Source organism: Triticum urartu, chromosome 4A (assembly GCF_056163025.1).
Source record: "Triticum urartu cultivar PI428250 chromosome 4A, HENAU_Tu73, whole genome shotgun sequence".
NCBI classification, from domain to species: domain Eukaryota; kingdom Viridiplantae; phylum Streptophyta; class Magnoliopsida; order Poales; family Poaceae; genus Triticum; species Triticum urartu.
Window position 1 is genome coordinate 258125601 of NC_141876.1, and position 17348 is coordinate 258142948.

At 42.5% G+C, this 17348-nt stretch overlaps 1 protein-coding gene across 3 annotated transcripts; it reads right to left on the reverse strand.

Moving 5' to 3' along the window:
• Positions 1–9887: 9887 nt before the first annotated feature.
• LOC125551813 (DUF724 domain-containing protein 6) lies at positions 9888–16562 on the reverse strand. Of its 3 annotated transcripts, XM_048715174.2 has the most exons (9): positions 15424–16562; positions 12233–12620; positions 11919–12112; positions 11712–11825; positions 11566–11620; positions 11369–11490; positions 11164–11299; positions 11048–11089; positions 9888–10968 (listed from the first exon to the last, which is right to left on the reverse strand). In XM_048715174.2, the coding sequence occupies exons 1-9, from the start codon at positions 16423–16425 to the stop codon at positions 10196–10198; spliced, it is 2826 nt and encodes a 941-aa protein (XP_048571131.2). In that variant the 5' UTR covers positions 16426–16562; the 3' UTR covers positions 9888–10195. The 3 variants fall into 3 exon arrangements, with proteins under 3 accessions (XP_048571131.2, XP_048571128.2, XP_048571127.2); XM_048715171.2 differs by having other exon boundaries at positions 11369–11487; positions 11919–12620; XM_048715170.2 differs by having other exon boundaries at positions 11919–12620.
• Positions 16563–17348: the final 786 nt, after the last annotated feature.

The window sequence follows — 17348 nt, forward strand, 5'->3', positions numbered from 1 at the left end:
GCTTGCATTTACCCATGATTCGCCATTATACTACTTCTATGTGTATTTGCATGCTTGGTGGAGATCGTTGCTGCTATTTCCATGTTTATAATGTGCCTCATGCTATTGATGCTTGTTGTGTGGGGAGAGTCATGATGTCCCATTGCTATTTACATATGGCCTCTCGCCAATACAATGATGATACATTGCTCATATCTTCCTTTCATGTGTGTGCTATGTCATGTGAAATATTCATGCCCACCATTTGCACACATGACATGCTTGGCATGATTCCTTCTAGTACGTTGCATCTTCGCACTACTAGCTTGCTTGACTTGACCACTATTATTGCTTGCTTTGTCGCATCACCCATGTTCCATTCTTACTTGCTTTCTTGGGTTGATGACATATATGTTCATGCCTCTCACATGATATATCTTGTTCATTGTCGCTTGCCTCCAATTGTTGCACCTATGCTTATTGATCATGGTGATTTATACATATTACTTGTCATGCATGCTTATTTGACTGAGCTTATTGTCTTTGGTTGTACTCGCATCATATGCTTTCATACCATACCACACCTTGTCCTTTCTTATGATGAGCATGATGCATACACTTGTTGGGTATCTTACCACATGAATGATAGGTTTTGCATTTCCGCTAACCTCGTTTGTTTTTCCGAGTGTTTGTCATGTTCTTTCATTTTTATGGATTCAGAAGGCGATATCATCATGATACAATTTGGTTATGTGAAGGCGTACACGATGCGCGACAATAATATTTTTGACATTATCATAAAGGTGAACCCCTTCCCTTTGAGCCATCCCCAAATACGCATATTGGATGGGTCATTCTTTCATTTTTGTTTCCTTCTTGTTGTCTACATGATACATCTCGCGAACGGAGGAACGACATTGGAGATTGGCTCTATGGACCTTCACATTGAGGAGCGCTCGGACTTATTGGATGCACCTTCGAACCTCCACTCATGCAACGACATCGAGCATTGGTACACCACCACCTCCATATTTGTTGATTGTGCTCACACATGTCATGCTCGATGGACATATCATACTCACCACAAGTTTGCACCCTATGGATGGATTGACTCACATTATGATTGCATTGTTGCATCTTGTATTCCCATGTCATCCATGATATATAAGCTTGTGCATTTCCTTAGCAAATTTGTTGTGATATTTCTTGATGGCATATTCATACATAATGATCGCATTGCCTACCATCAATTGCATGATAACATACACATATTGAGCATCCATTGCCATTTTCATGCTCTTGATAAACCATCACACTGTGACATCATTTTGCACTGTGGTTGAATTGATCATATTCACAATACATTAGTGTGCATAATGAATATTTTTGCTCCCATGAATGCTTTGCATATCATTCTGTATCATCTTGATAAGCTTCATGCACTCTGTCATGAACAATCTTGCCGAACGGACTCGTTCTTACATGATGGACACTTTGTGTGTGCTAACCATTGTATTTCCGAGTGTTGCTTGTGTTTGCTCTTTTTGCATGTATACTCCTCCGGCAACACCTTGGAGTGCTTGTGATGAGGACATTAATACCATTGTTACACCCACAGCCCCTGCTGCTATACATACTGGACCAATTACTAGAGCTCGCGCACGCCAATTGAATTACCAGGTACTTTTGTTTCTTGGTAACGATTCTAATGTTCATGAGAATATGATGCTGTCTAAATTGGATACATTTGTTTTGCTTACAAATGAAGGTCCTAGCTTGGACAAGAAAGATGAACCTTGGAGCAAGTTCAAGCATGGAGGTGATGGCATGCGCGAGGGGAACAAGAACAGAGTTACAAGTGATGATTCCATGACTTTGAAGCCGCCATAATGAGTGCACGAAGCCTTGGATAAAATATACAAGATGCCACTTCATAAATTTCATCCAGAGGCTATTTTAGGTGTTGTGTCACCTTATTTTTGGGCCAGGCCCATGTAATTTTGAAATACTTGATTATAGGCTGTTTTTAGAGTCCATGTGTGTGGGGAAATAAGAGTTGCGGTTGGTTTCAGACCCCTCCTCCAAGGGCCACGAAATTCTCCCTCTCTTCTCCATATATACAGCTCTTAGGGCATCGTTTAGACTTTGGGATTTGTTTACATTAAAAGTTCGCCATAGCTGCAACTTCATGTACTTCGTTTGTGTTCAACAACCAGACAAAGACGTCACAGAACCCCACCTTTGATAGAGGCGAGGGTCCCGATCTTTCGATGAGATGATAAGTATCAATTTGGTGGAGTCAACTTTGATGATCCGACTACAAATGTGCACGACATTGCGCCTTAGCAATCGCTAAACCAATCTCCCGAGGTTACTGACGATGCTGGAAGCACGATCAGCCTGACCATGAAGGTCTATTCCTGCATGCAATCGAAGAACAAGCAAGAATATGATAATGCAATCTGAATATTGCGAATATAGATGAAGTATTAATAAAGGTGGGGATCCGAAAGCGGTCTTTGTCTGGTCGTTGGACACAAACGAAGTACACGAAGTTGCAATGGCTAACTTTTAACTAAACAAATCCTAAGGAAAAAATTACTAGATGAATCTACTTATATAGGAGAAAGGGGTGGCGGCCAAGGAGGTGGGAGGACGTCCCAAGGCAGCCCAAAACTAACTCTAGGTTGTACAAGGCTCATGGGCCCAAGTGGAGGTGATGCAACACCTTTGGGCTTGTAGTTTGACTCGTATTCTGCTGCAACGTCAGATTGTTTTGTCCATAACTCAATGCTCCAGATGAATTTGAAGGTGAATCCAATTGTGTTGGAAAGAGCACGAAATCTACTTTCAAACAAAAAAAGAATCACCCAATTCGGAGTCCGTATGAAAAAGTTGTTGACTTTTTGAGTCAGGTATGTCTGTGCAGTCCGAATCTGAATCCAGAACGTGAGAGGCTTGGACTCTATCTTCTCTTGGCCCAAAAGTGACGTGAGAGGACTTTTTGAATAGCACCTAAACTTCTTTTTTTCCCTTATCTTCATATGTGGATTGTACAAATGTCCCATACACCTGCAATTAGACATGGCACAAAAGTTTGTAAAGTATTTTTGTCCTGGATGACATAAAGAAATTATTGCATAGTTTGCATTAGAAATCACCTCACAAATATACATGTATGCAATATTTTTGGCCATATCCAAGATAGTCATGTCCTCATCAACCTTAATCAATAAAGCTTTCATATTATATTTGCAATATCCAGATTGCAATCTTAGTTTCTTGCTTGTTCTTTGTTTTGCTCGCAGGAAATAGACCCTCGTGGTCAGGTTGATCGTGCTCCGGCGTGGTCAATAACCCTCGGAAGTTGGTTTAGCGATTGCTAAGGCGCGACGTCTTCACACGTTCGTAGTCGGATTGTTAAAATCGACTGCCACAGAAAACGATAGCTATCTCATCGAAACATCGGGACACCCTCGCCTCTATCAAGTGGTATCAGATTCCCAAGTTGCTCGGTGAGATTTTACAGTTTTTTGTAGTTTAGATCGAGTCTGTTCTTCATACCTACAGTCCACAGAAAATCCAAAAAAATAGTGTTAGTTCATCATATCCAAACCAATCTGAGTCTTTGCATAATCTTTTTAGGGTTTTGCATTATTGAATTTGCGGTTGCATCGTCGTGTCTAGTTGCTGGTCTTAATGTCTAGTCTTTTAGAGTTTCGAGTTATGTTCACAAGTTGTCACGCTGTCGCCACATCATCATCATCACCGCTGCCATATACCACCATCATCATCACCGCTGCCATATACCACCATCGTCATCACCGCTGCCATATATCACCATCGTCATCACCGTTGCCATATATCACCATCGTCATCACCGCTGCCATATACCACATATCCACCGCCATCACGATAATCTGAGTCCACCTCTATCACAGATTCGCCACCAGTCTGTGTTCCACCGCCCTACATATATCCGCCACCAGTCCGAGTTTCCACCAGATTCATCTCCGCCACCAGTCATAGTCCAGTATTTGTTTCTTTGTTTTCGATTTCCAGATCACGCCATACTCCGAGTCATGACTGAGAAAGAATCTCGAACTGTCGTGTTACCCACAGTAGAAAAATAGTTCCAGTTTCAAAAAAAACTAAGTCTCTAGCACGGTCTAGCCTAGGAAAAAAGTGCAAACAAAGTGAAAAAAAGAAAAAAAATCAGAGCGTGCTTCTCCCTTGTTTACGTGCAGCGCTGTGATTTTGTTAGTGTTCTAGGCTCACGTCTCTAGCACGGTCTAGCCTAGGACCAGCACAGTATCGTCATTGAGCGTTTATTCAACTTTGCATCTCTGAATTGATTATTGCTGACCCTTTTTGCTACCATATTATAAGCCTTCACAGCTCCACATACATCTATGGCGTGCGTTTGACTCTCCCTGGTAATTGCTCTATCCAAGCTTTGAGAGTTTTAACTACAACGGTTGCCGATCACCACCTGCTGCTTGGTAAGAACTGGTAAGAATTTGAAATTCGCTTGACAGATTTGTGACTGTCCACCACACCACCACTTCCTAGTAGTCTGTAGGATCATATTTTTGTGTGTTTCTATTACTGCTAACCATGGCAGGATCACAAGCCGATGAGACTGACTGGGAGAACATGACGAACAAAGAGTTACATGATAAGTTTCAGCAAATGATGAGTGGACAGGTAGAAGATGTGCTAAACAGATTTGAAGAGGCCATGGAGAAGATAGATGGCATTGAGAAGGCGTTCGAAACAAAGCTCGATAACAAGTTTAATGAATTACTTGCGCGTCTTCTACAACCACCGCTTGTTGCACCTGATGCACCTCTACAGCCACAACAACAACAACGTCGCCTTCCAAATCAAGTGGGACGAGCACTGCGCGTTCCCATTGGGACTAGTCAAAATTCTGGTGCCACTGTTGATGCTTCTGTAGCTCCTGCTGCTACTGCACAGGTGGAGGACCATTATGAGGATGAGGTTGATCAAAATCAGAACTACGTGCAACCACCAGCACCAGCACCACCACCACCAGGTCGTCCTCATGCATATCATCACAACGGTAGGGCTGCACCACCACCTGAGGTACGAGATCATGACCTTTTTCCTAAACTGAAATTGAATATTCCACCATTTGAGGGTAGATATGTTCATGATATATATCTTACTTGGGAGTTAGAAACTGAACAACGTTTTACATATTTACAATATCTCGAGGAGAGACGTGTTCCTGCTGCTGTTTGTGCTTTCACTAATTTTGCATGTGTTTGGTGGTCTGAACATTGTAGATTATATCCTATTCCAGCTACTTGGGCTGCTTTGAAAATTGTTGTGCATACTCGCTGGGTTCCACCATATTATCAACGTGAATTGCTTCGAAAATTGCAGCATTTGAGACAAGGAAAAAATTCTGTAGAAGAATATTATCAGGAATTACAAACTGATATGATTAGATGTGGTATTTTTGAGGATAATGAAGCTATGCTTGCACGTTTTATGGGTGGATTAAATAAAGAGATTCAGACCATTCTAGGGTATAAGGAATATAATAATATCACTCGTTTATTCCATCTTGCTTGCAAAGCTAAACGTGAAGTGCAGGATCGACACGCATTGGCGCGAACTAACTTTTCTGCAGGTCGACCTTCATCATGGACACCGCGTGCATCCTCTACTTCCACACGTTCTGCTGCACTAGTGCCTCCGTCAGCTGCCACCACCAACCATGATATAAGAAAGCAGGCACAACCATCACTATCTGCCAAGAACACACCTTTTGGGCCTGCATAGAGCTCTTCTTCATCCATGGCATCAACAGGGCAAACGCATGATATTATTTGTCATTGTTGCAAGGGTGGAGGTCTTTATGCGAGACAATGCCCATCTCAGCGTGTGATGATTGTTACCGAGGATGGTGGGTATGAGTCTGCTAGTGACTATGATGAGGAGACTTTGGCTCTTATTACAAGTGAAGAACACGGTGGAGATGATTCTGATCATGAGACACAATACATGGCTGCTGAAGATGCTGACAGGTATGAATGTTTAGTTACTCAACGTGTTTTGAGTGTGCAGGTTACGCAAGCTGAGCAAAATCAGAGGCATAATTTGTTCCATACAAAGGGAGTTGTGAAGGAACGTTCTGTTCGCGTCATCACAGATGGAGGAAGCTGCAACAACTTGGCTAGCATGGAGATGGTGGAGAAGCTATCTCTCACCACAAGACCACATCCATATCCTTACTACATCCAATGGTTCAACAACAGCAATAAGGTTAAGGTAACACGTGTTGTTCGTGTGCATTTTAGTATCTCTACATATGCTGATTATGTTGATTGTGATGTGGTACCCATGTAAGCATGTTCCTTATTACTTGGTAGACCGTGGCAAAGAAGGGGAGGGATAGCATATTTGTTGTCATGGATAGATTCTCGAAAATGGCACACTTTATACCATGTCATAAAAGCGATGATGCTCTTATCTATGGACTTTGTTTTAGGTTTACCTCGACCAAAGAAGGGGAGGGATAGCATATTTGTTGTCGTAGATAGATTCTCGAAAATGGCACACTTTATACCATGTCATAAAAGCGATGATGCTTTAATGTTGCTGATTTGTTCTTTCATGAAATTATTCGCTTGTATGGTGTGCCAAATACTATTGTTTCAGATCGTGGTACTAAATTTCTTAGCCACTTTTTGAGATGTTTATGGGCTAAGTTGGGGACTGAACTATTTTTTAGTACTACTTGTCACCCCCAAACTAATGGACAAACTGAAGTAGTCAATAGAACATTGTCTACTATGCTTAGGGCTGTTTTGAAGAAGAATAAAAAATATGGAAAGAATGCTTGCCTCATATTGAATTTTCTTATAATCGTTCATTGCATTCTACTACTAAGATGTACCCTTTTAAAATTGTGCATGGTTTCCTACATCGTGTACCTATTGATTTGTTGCCTCTTCCACCTTCGGAGAAGGTTAATTTTGATGCTAAAGAACGTGTTGAATTGATTTTAAAAATGCATGAGTTAACTAAGGAAAACATTGAGCGTATGAATGCTAAATATAAATTTGTTGGAGATAAGGGTAGAAAGCATGTTGTGTTTGCACCTGGAGATCTTGTTTGGTTACATTTACGTAAGGATAGATTTCCTAATTTGCGTAAATCAAAGCTAATGCCACGTGCTGATTTTGGGGTTAGTCCCACTTTTAACATTGCAGATTTGAAGCCTTATTTGGGTGAGGAAGATGAGCTTCCGTCGAGGAAGACTTCATTTCAAGAAGGGGAGGATGATGAGGACATCAATACCATTATTACACCCGCAGCCCCTGCTGCTATACATACTGGACCAATTACTAGCGCTCGCGCACGCCAATTAAATTATCAGGTACTTTCGTTTCTTGGTAACGATTCTAATGTTCATGAGAATATGATGCTGCCTAAATTGGATACATTTGTTTTGTTTACAAATGAAGGGCCTAGCTTGGACAAGAAAGATGAACCTTGGAGCAAGTTCAAGTATGGAGATGATGGCGTGCGCAAGGGGAACAAGAACGGAGTTACAAGTAATGATTCCAGGACTTTGAAGCCACCATAATGAGTGAATAAAGCCTTGGACGAAATATACAAGATGCCACTTCATAAATTTTGTCCATAGGCTATCCTAGGTGCTGCTTCACCATATTTTTGGGTCAGGCCCATGTAATTTCGAAATACTTGATTATAGGCTGCTTTTAGAGTCCATATGTGTGGGAAAACAAGAGTTAGGGTTGGTTTCGGACCCCTCCTCCAAGGGCCACGAAATCCCCCCCCCCCCCCCCCTCTTTCCTCCATATATACAGCCCTTAGGGCATTGTTTAGACTTTGGGTTTTGTTTAGATTAAAGTTCATCATAGCTGCAACTTCGCGTACTTCGTTTGTGTTCAACGACCAGACAAATGCGTCACAGAACCACACCTTGATCAACAAAGTTTTTCTCTTATATTCGCAATATGCAGATTGCAATCTTAGTTTCTTGCTTGTTCTTCGTTTGCCTGCAGGAAACAGACCTTCATGGTCAGGTTGATCGTGCTCCGGCGTGGTCAATAACCTCTCGGAGTTGGTTTAGCAATTGCTAAGGCGCGACATCCTCGCATGTTCGTAGTCGGATCGTCAAAGTCGACTTCCTCCAAAACAATAGCCATCATCTCATCGAAAGACGGGACACCTTTACCTCTATCAGATCTCGGTCTTTCTGCAGCCAATTGTACGGGCCCTATTTATACTAAATCTCACTGCTATAGCTTTAGCAGAGAATCCTTTCGTTAGTAGCAGCCATGAATTTTTCGGTGTGGTCTTGTAGTACTGCTCCAACTAAACCTGCAAGCGAATCAACATCGAAACTTGCATCAGCATTCAAATTTGCATAGCCGAGCTTTAGCCTCATCCACCCATTGGGTTTCACTTTCACTTTTGGAATGAATGAGAGTATAAAATTAGCCGCAAGCCCCCTCACTTTGTTCGAGTGGCAGATAATAAACATGATATATTTTTCTTAACTTCTCTACTGCGTTTGACACTGGGCGCAATAGGTAATCTGTAAAGGATTTAGGCTTTAGCTTCTAATATATATTTTTCCTGCTTGGCTTCTTCATAAACAAAGGAAGGACAACAAGGATAAAATGGGTTTTATATATTTGCTTAACTTCTTTGTTATATCTGGCATACAAAATAATAATATATCCTGATTTATAAGAAAAGGAAGGACGACAAGGATAAAAACGATTTCATAGTTTGTTTAACTTCTGTATTGCGTTTGACATTCGGACCAAGGACACATCAGGTCATCTAGCGAGAATGTAGCCAAAAGCGAACAGCAAAATACAAAATTATAGGACGCTGATAACGCTCACATGTGTGGTGGGAGTGACATCCGCTCACATGCCTTATAACACACAAACTGCACCACGTCACCACATGCATGCATGTAGGAATTTTTTTTCTAGTTTTTAAAATGTTTTATCTCTTAACTTCGAAACTATATCTCATATCAATATGTTTCGATGACTTTTTGAGGGTTAAAAGTTGTCATATCTATTGCACATGAATTGCCATGGTGTTTACATTGAAGTTGCCATGATATGTTTCACCTATTTTCTTCTATATTTAAAAGTAAACTTTTACATATTATAAAATGGAGAATTAAGAAACTAGACTTGCCATGAAGCATAAACTAAAATTGTCATGATACATGCACTTAAAATTGCCATGGTGCATACAAAAAATAATTTTCATGGTCAAAGTACTGGCATTGTCATGGTCAAAATATTAAAATTGCCATGCTTTATAAACTAAAATTACCACATGGCAACTTTAGTGTAATCACTATGACAAGTACGGTGTAAACATCATAGCAACTTTTGAGCAAAAAAAATCGTCAGAACATATCAACATGGGATATAGTTTTGAAAATCTCGTCGAGACGGATTTAATGATGAAAACATATTTTTAATTTTTAAATTGTATTTTTTAATTAGGAAATAAAACATTTTTAAGCCAAAACCAAAAAGATTCCCGCTAATATTATATGTTCTAACGTGACAAAATGAATGGTAATAAAGGAGTTTGGATCATATTGCTTTGTGCCACACATGTGGGTTAACATTTGCAAAATTATAATATACCATGATCTATAAAGAAGGGCAAAACGTAGTTGTGGACCTGAATAGGCTTCTTCATCGCATGCAGCATAAGCACTTCAATCAGCAGCAATGCAAATTCATTGCGATGCCGTTCTCTCCTACCAAGTGCTAACAGGATCTGATTGATTAAATGATTAACAGAAACACGCCAAGTTGACGGGCATCAAACCATACAAAAATAAATACAGATCAGATAATACGTATAAATCAACAGCATGTTTTCAGATTGACCCACTGCATAGCAGTCATCACAGGATTCGGGGAATGAATGACAACACGAGACAACCAGTTTACACAGCCATAAATATCGTCCAACTAGCATAGAAAAATGGGTCTAAACTTGACAGAGTTGAAGATCATACATCTGCTGCTTGCATAAAAGGTGTCGAATGACAATTGGAACCCTCATCCAAGTTTGGTGATAATCCTAGATAAAAGGTGCAACACACGGGAGCATAAGCTACGGGAACAATTAAGTTGGGAGACTGAAATGATTTCTGAATATCGTATCATTCGGAAAGCTGCAGTCTCGAACGCATATCGGCTAGAATGTCATGAAACCGCACTTCAACATTAACACATGCGTCCTGAGCTATGTTAACTCCCTCTTTCAGCCTCAAGAGCTCTGCATCTTCATCTTTTGTCTCCTTTGCAATCTGCTCTGCTTCACCACGAAGGCACTCAAGTTTCTGCTCAAGCTGAAATATAGCTCCTTCCTTTTCAACAAGTAATGCATGCTTGTGGGACATGGCAGACTCCTTCCGTGGTACCAATTCTTTCAACTCGTCCAGATGTCCAAGATGCTTGGTGTGCTCCCATTTGGCCTCAAGTAATTTCATCAGACTGTGCTGCAGCAACTTAACATCAAATCCATTTTCCTCTAAATGGGCAAGTGCGTTGATCTTTCTTTCAAATAACTCAATATTATCTTCTATGCATGATCGCTTGACACTTTCAACTAAGCTGGCATATGTCACCATTAGACCTATAGCCATTCCTTCACGCAGTTCCGGCATAAATTGCTGAAGTGGAAGGAAATGGGGTTCCTGTGGTACCTTCCGAAACACTTCCATTGGTTCAATTTGATGCCATATGGATGAGGTCTTGATGAACGGAAAACGCTCACCAGAGATCTGACATGAAAGAAAAGGTGGGTGCAGAGAAGTCCCAACAGCTGAGCAGCTTCTTAATGCAGTGTTTTCCATGGTGCACTGTGAGCTCCCAGCATCCTGAATATGTAGTTGATTTGGTCTCTCATCCACTTTTTCCCCATCGAGTAAACCTGCCATCAATAAACTTCAGAGACATTCAACATAAAATGAATGCATATTTCTACCACAGGTAGTTTACACAGCACATACCTTGCCCGTCACAGATTGATTTGAAGCCTGGGGGTAGTAAACCTGCCATCAATAAACTTCAGAGACATTCAACATAAAATGAACGCACATTTCTTCCACAGGTAGTTTACACATACCTTGCCCGTTACAGATTGATTTGAAGCCTGGGGGTATTAAAGGAAACAGTTCCTGATTTGTTCCGTCATTTACGTTTACTTTTTCCTCCCTGTTGAGCTGCTGCTGAGTATGAGGTCCTCTGCTGTCCACTTGTCTCTGAAAATTTACTGAGGTAAGAAGCCATAAACTGATAGAAATACCTTATCAAGACAAAAAAGTTCATACTTCCATGAAGCATTCTTTCTGTCGCCCTGCCACTTTCTTTGCACTTCTCTTCTGGACAGTCCTAGTTCCATGCCCTGAGCTATGTGGGCTAGACAAACCTTTGAAGCCTTTCTTTTCAGCTGCTGCACATTACAAAACAATATTTAGATTTTGATAAACCATCTAGTTGATGGACACTGTTTAGACAAATTACTCACATTTCTTGGAGGCAAAAACCTTTGTGTTTGAGCTACTATCAGCCCCTCTTGACACCTGCAAACAGATTGACAGGCAGAACAGATAATGCACATGAACAGGGATACTATTAAGGAAGAGTTTTAACATAAACAGTAACAAGACATACCGCATCAGGTGCTCTCGTCTGCTTATCCAGCGGTGAAGGGGCATTGCACGTCGAAGCAGTCAAAGCACAAATAATTTCCTTACAAGAGCTATTGCTGTTACCTTTCAACTGAATCTGCAGATGAGAAAATTTGACATTTACAGTAACTATAAATGCATTGCATGTAAAACGTTACTTTAACTAACAAACACAATGACAGCGACTCACGTTATTAAATGTGTCACTGTTTCCCTCAAGTGCTTGAATAGGGTGAGTTTCCCCGCCTTTTTCCCCACCTTTATGCTTGGCACTAAATTTCTTTACCTGGAGTGGCTGGACATCAAGCGGGCTTTCCTGGCTTTCCTGTGGTTTCTGGACAGCATTATTTATGCAAGAGGAATCCATTTTCTGTTTTCTTAATCCTGCAATCAAAAGCATATCATGGGCTTCATCAGCAATTCTTCCACAGACAGGTGAATTAAGCTGACCATTTGAAAGCATCATGTCAAGCGGGGCTTCTTGAACAACAACTTCCACAATACCATCTGCTCTTGATTCGTTCTGAGGTGTTGGATTTTCTGAGGAAGCATGATGAACCCCGAGCCCCTTCATCGGCGCTGTACAAGAATCCACTATCCTTCGTGAAATCGCTTGAAAGTTATTTTTTCTAGATCGCGGAGAACAGGTTTTTGGAGAAAAATTGCTTGCTAGTGACTTGCGTAGTGCAGATAAACTAGTGTCCATCTCAGACTCCAACACATGTTCAGAACCTTCAGTTAACTCTTCAAGTTTTTTTCGTGGCAGTTCTATCCTTGACCTTTTTGTGGCTGGAGATTGTGTATGATGGCTATTTTCATCATCATTGGATGCCACCTCAACAGCTGAGCTTGGACGTTTTCCAGATACAGACTGCCGCCTATTACCTTGTCTCTGTATACGAAGGAAATTTCTAGAGTGGGTCATGCAAATTGAAATATATCCAATGCTAAATGCATAACAAATAGAATATCAAATATAATCAAAATAACAGTTATGAAAACGTTTTCAAGTCATAAAACTAACGCATGTGACCGCATAGTGCAAGATACTTGCATGATTGAATAAATCAAGATATGCAATTACTCAGCAATCCATATGGCTTATAAAAAGAAAGTAATATAGGACTCAACCCAAGCATCCACATGAGACAACATGCCTCATCAATTTTCATTATGAATCAGCCTGATGGGGAAAAGCCATGAAAAGAAAGTAGCATCAGTCAAGGGATTTCTCATATAAGTTATTAATTAATAAAACATCATAGTTCATGATTAATGTGATACCAATTAAACGCAAAACATGTGCCGCTAACGACAAGCATGCTTCAACAGGAAGCGAGCGAGCATGAGACGGGGGGAGGGAGGCCAGAAGGGTAATCCAGATTCCAAATATCTCCAAACTGTATGGAACAGCACGTGTAGGATACTTCATGCATTGCTAAGATACAAATATCTGGTTTAATATGAAATTCTAAAATCGCATGATTCTTCTTTCTGCGTCATTATGATACAGGCTAACCTAGTGATCATATAAATTGTAACTTTCTCAACAAAAAAAAAGATAAGACAAAATGTAACAGTTCATTTCTTGTTTCGATGAGAGTGTCCAGCCAGACAGCCTCTTATTATATACTCCCTCCATCCAAAATGTAGTGCATATTTTGTTTTCTAAAAGTCAAAAATGGCTATGTTTGACCAAGTTTAAGGGAAAAAATATCAACATCCACAATACAAAATTAGTCTCATTAGATCCATCATGAAGTGTACTTTTATATGTTTTTTATTTAGTATTCTAGATTTCGCTAGTTTATTCTAGAAACTTGGTCAAACATATACTTGTTTAACTATTGAAAAACCTATATGCACTATATTATGGAACAGAGGGAGTAGTGAAAACGAGCATAGTACAATACGGGTATTTTGGCACACACAGACATATGCACCAGTGGCACAAATATATCTATATTTTTCATACATATCAACAATGTGTGCACAAATTTGTCTTTTCTACATTCCAAACTGACTATACTTGTCACAAAATGTTGTTGTTGCTCATACTTCAATACAATACATTATTTTTTTTATTTGTAAAACATTGAAATATGTTTAAAGAATCACAAATGTAGTCATATGCACTGAGCTCAGTTGTGTAACTTTCTAGTAGTAATAAGACTATACAAGTATTATGCACTTCATAATACTATTGTTTCAACCTACCATGCAGTACCAGTCCAACAGATGCAACTGCGGAGGAAAAAATATTTAGAGAATTTATAAGATATTTGTAGCATAGCCTTCCTGTTTCTATTTTTCCTATATATTACTACCTCCATTCCTAAATATAAGACGTTGGGGCAGTAGATGCAAAAGAATCAGCCACGAAATCGGTTTCCATGGGGGGAAAATTGTCCACAACATTGACCCTTGGATGGTCTGATACCAAATGCAAAGATTTAGGATGAAACCCCAACCCAACTCACACCTTCCACACAAAATCATTTGGGGTCCTACCTTCTCATATGCAGTCTTCCAAAGCAAACAACACAAGTAAATAAGTAACATGTGCAGAGATAAATCAGCAGGATGATGACACTTCACCACAGCCAAACTTCAGCCTTTATTGTGTCATGGTTCAATGCCACCATGCAAATCATACAGGACAGAAGACACTCCATCCCACATTTAACCCAACAAAACATCCAAACACCTCCTAATTTTTCAGTGTATAACAGAAAACTGGGAAAGTAGTTAGATACTTCCACTGGAACTGAAGTGTTCCACAAATTGTATGATGTAACCTGTCAACAAAAGCCATCTTGCAATTTCCCTACTATGTATCTATATGTAAGACTTCAACATGAAACTAGCACCTTTCGAAAATGATCAAGAGCACTGAGGTAAAGAAGGGATGCAGAATACATGGCATACAATCAGACTAATTGTAATGAACAAAGTTGAAGTCTACAAGATTGATATTGTTATGAGAAAAAATGGAAGCTGGATATGGTTCAAGAGAAGCTAGATACTAGCTCCACACCAGCATTTACAGCTTCAGATTTGATAATGTCAAATGAAATGATGGAAACACGAAGAATGGCTGAAAGCACATATTATTCTTGCATGTATTTTGAAGAGCATGTCAATATCTTTAGTGACACCATCGGTAGTCCAACATTGTGGGCAATACAACAAGACATAACATCTAAAGTTTAATTATGACGCAAAAAATCAAAGTCGATTATGCAAGAAAATCTTCATATTAGTTCATAGTTCTTCAAGAAAGTAATTCAGAACCTCAGACAATCAAACTCTTGGCGTCGGAACTCAGAAGCAACATGTTTTAAGAATGCATGGCTAGCAGGTTGTGGGAAAAGGATAATACATTAAATTTCGAAATAATATTTATAAGAATAAACAAATACTCCCTCCGTCCCAAAATATAAGATCATTTTTGACACTATGATAGTGTAAAAAGGGATCTTACATTTTGGGACGGAGGGAGTAACTCCCAAAGATGTATCATCTAACTTTAATCAAATCGGATACGAGACAAAAACAAATCACCCTGATCGATTCATGGCCGAAAGCAGCAAAATTTGCAGGTGTACACAATCCAGAAACAAAAACTATAACATCAGAGTACTGAAACTGTGAACTAGCATGCACCGGTAGGAGGTGGATTTCGCAAATATTACCTTAGGACTTACAATCCTCCAATGCTTGCCATTCCACTTGTATTGAGGCTTGAGCAACTCTGGCACCTTCTTCAGCAACAGCTCTCCCTCCTTTCCGTCAATGCTAACCTCGTACTCACCCTCGCCAACAGCCCTTTGCACCACCCCTGGTGACCAAGCGCCGTCACAGTACACCTCCACTGCGGCACCAGGACCGAGGCGGAACTCGCTCTCCCGCGGAGAGTGCTCCACGTCTGGTCTGATGAAGAGGCAATGCAGGTACTCCATGGCCTTCCCCCCACCCACCTCTTCCTCCAGATCGGAGTACTCCACGAGGTAACTCAGCCTATCAATGACCTTGGCCACGGTGGCGGGGAACCACGAGTAGCCATACAAGTCCCGGTCCCTCACCACCTCCACCTTGTCCCCAACGGCGTAAACCCTAACCGCCCGCTTGGGCTGGACAGAAATGGCGACCTTGGACGGGAGCCACTGGCCGTCGACGTAGTCGCGGCGAGGGCGGACGTGGTGGGGATCCTGGAAGGTTATGACCTCGCGGGTGATGGGGAAGGCGGCGGTGAGGGGGTCAATGGCGAGAAGGATTCCGGACCACCATCCGTCGTTGTGGAAGGCCTCGACGATGTCGTGGAGGCAGAGAGGCTCCGGGTTGGAGGGAGGAGGGGGGCGAGGGCGGATGTGGGAGGGAGCGAAGGGTTCGACGAGGGTACCGCCGGAGTCGTCGGAGAGGAGATGGGAGTAGGTGACGGTGTAGCGGGCCCGGGAGCCGCGGCCGCGCGCAGGGAGGAAGCTGTCGACTTTGGCCTCGAACCAGGAGCCGTGGAAGCCGTCGTCGTCGACGCGGACCTCGACCTCGGTGCCAGGGGGCAGGGGCGGCTGCTGGGCAAGGGGCGGCGCGGAGGAAGGGGGAGGGGACTGTGGGCGACGGGAGGCCTTAGACGGAGTGCTCCAGCCTCGGCTGCGGCGCCGGCGGCGGCCGGTGGGCGCCGGCGAGCGGCCGGGCATTTGGGCGGAATGGGGGTTATGCGCGTCAGGGGTTTTGGGTGGGCACGGTCACGGGTCTGTCGGACCCTGGGGGGTTCCTTTTCCTTCAGTTTCCGCGGCCAGTGGTTGCTCTGCTCGATCTATCCCTAACTCCCCTGTTCTGTAAAATTTCCAGATTTAGGGAGGAGTTGGGTCAAAAATCGTCCCGATGGACTCCACCGCCCATCCCGCCGAGCCATTGGCCTTGCCACCCGCCCGGCCGGTTGTCGCGAATCAGGTTGTCCACTGCGCCTGCCTTCCCGCCGTGCCTCGCCCGGTCCGCCGCTCCTCGCCCTGCCACCCCACTACCCGTCTCCACTCAGCCCGCCACCTAGCTGCCTGGCCATGTAACCTTTCCGTTGCACCCCTTCGCCCCATTATGATGCCACCCCAGCCGCCTCGCCGCTGCAATACTTCCCCGCCCGCCTCGACGGTCATCAGCTCAGCCCGAGTGTCAACATCGCTGACCCAAAGAGCCCGCCGGCAGAAGCGAACCAAGCCCACGGTGCACGGTCCAAGCGTGCACGCGTGGCCAACCCGCGAGTGATGGGACCCGGAGTGGGTGGCAGCAGCCCGAGCCCAGGCAAGGACTACTTAATCCTCAACCGCCAGAGCGCGAAGCATCCAGTGGATCAGGCGAACGACCCGACGGCCACCTACCTCTTTCACCTTCCTTGCTAGGAACCCTAGCCGCCACTCTTGCAATTCCTCTGTAATCGACACTGCAATTGAGTTGTACGAGAGATTGCTACCAAGCTATATGAAATACTAGTTCGTCCCTAACATCTGGTATCAGAGACCAAACTTCACCCTCTCCGCTTCGTTCTGGCGCGCCTCGTCAAGACCAGGAGCTTGCACCGAGCCAGGGCGCATCTGAAAGCCATGGACCCGAGTGTCTCTGCCTT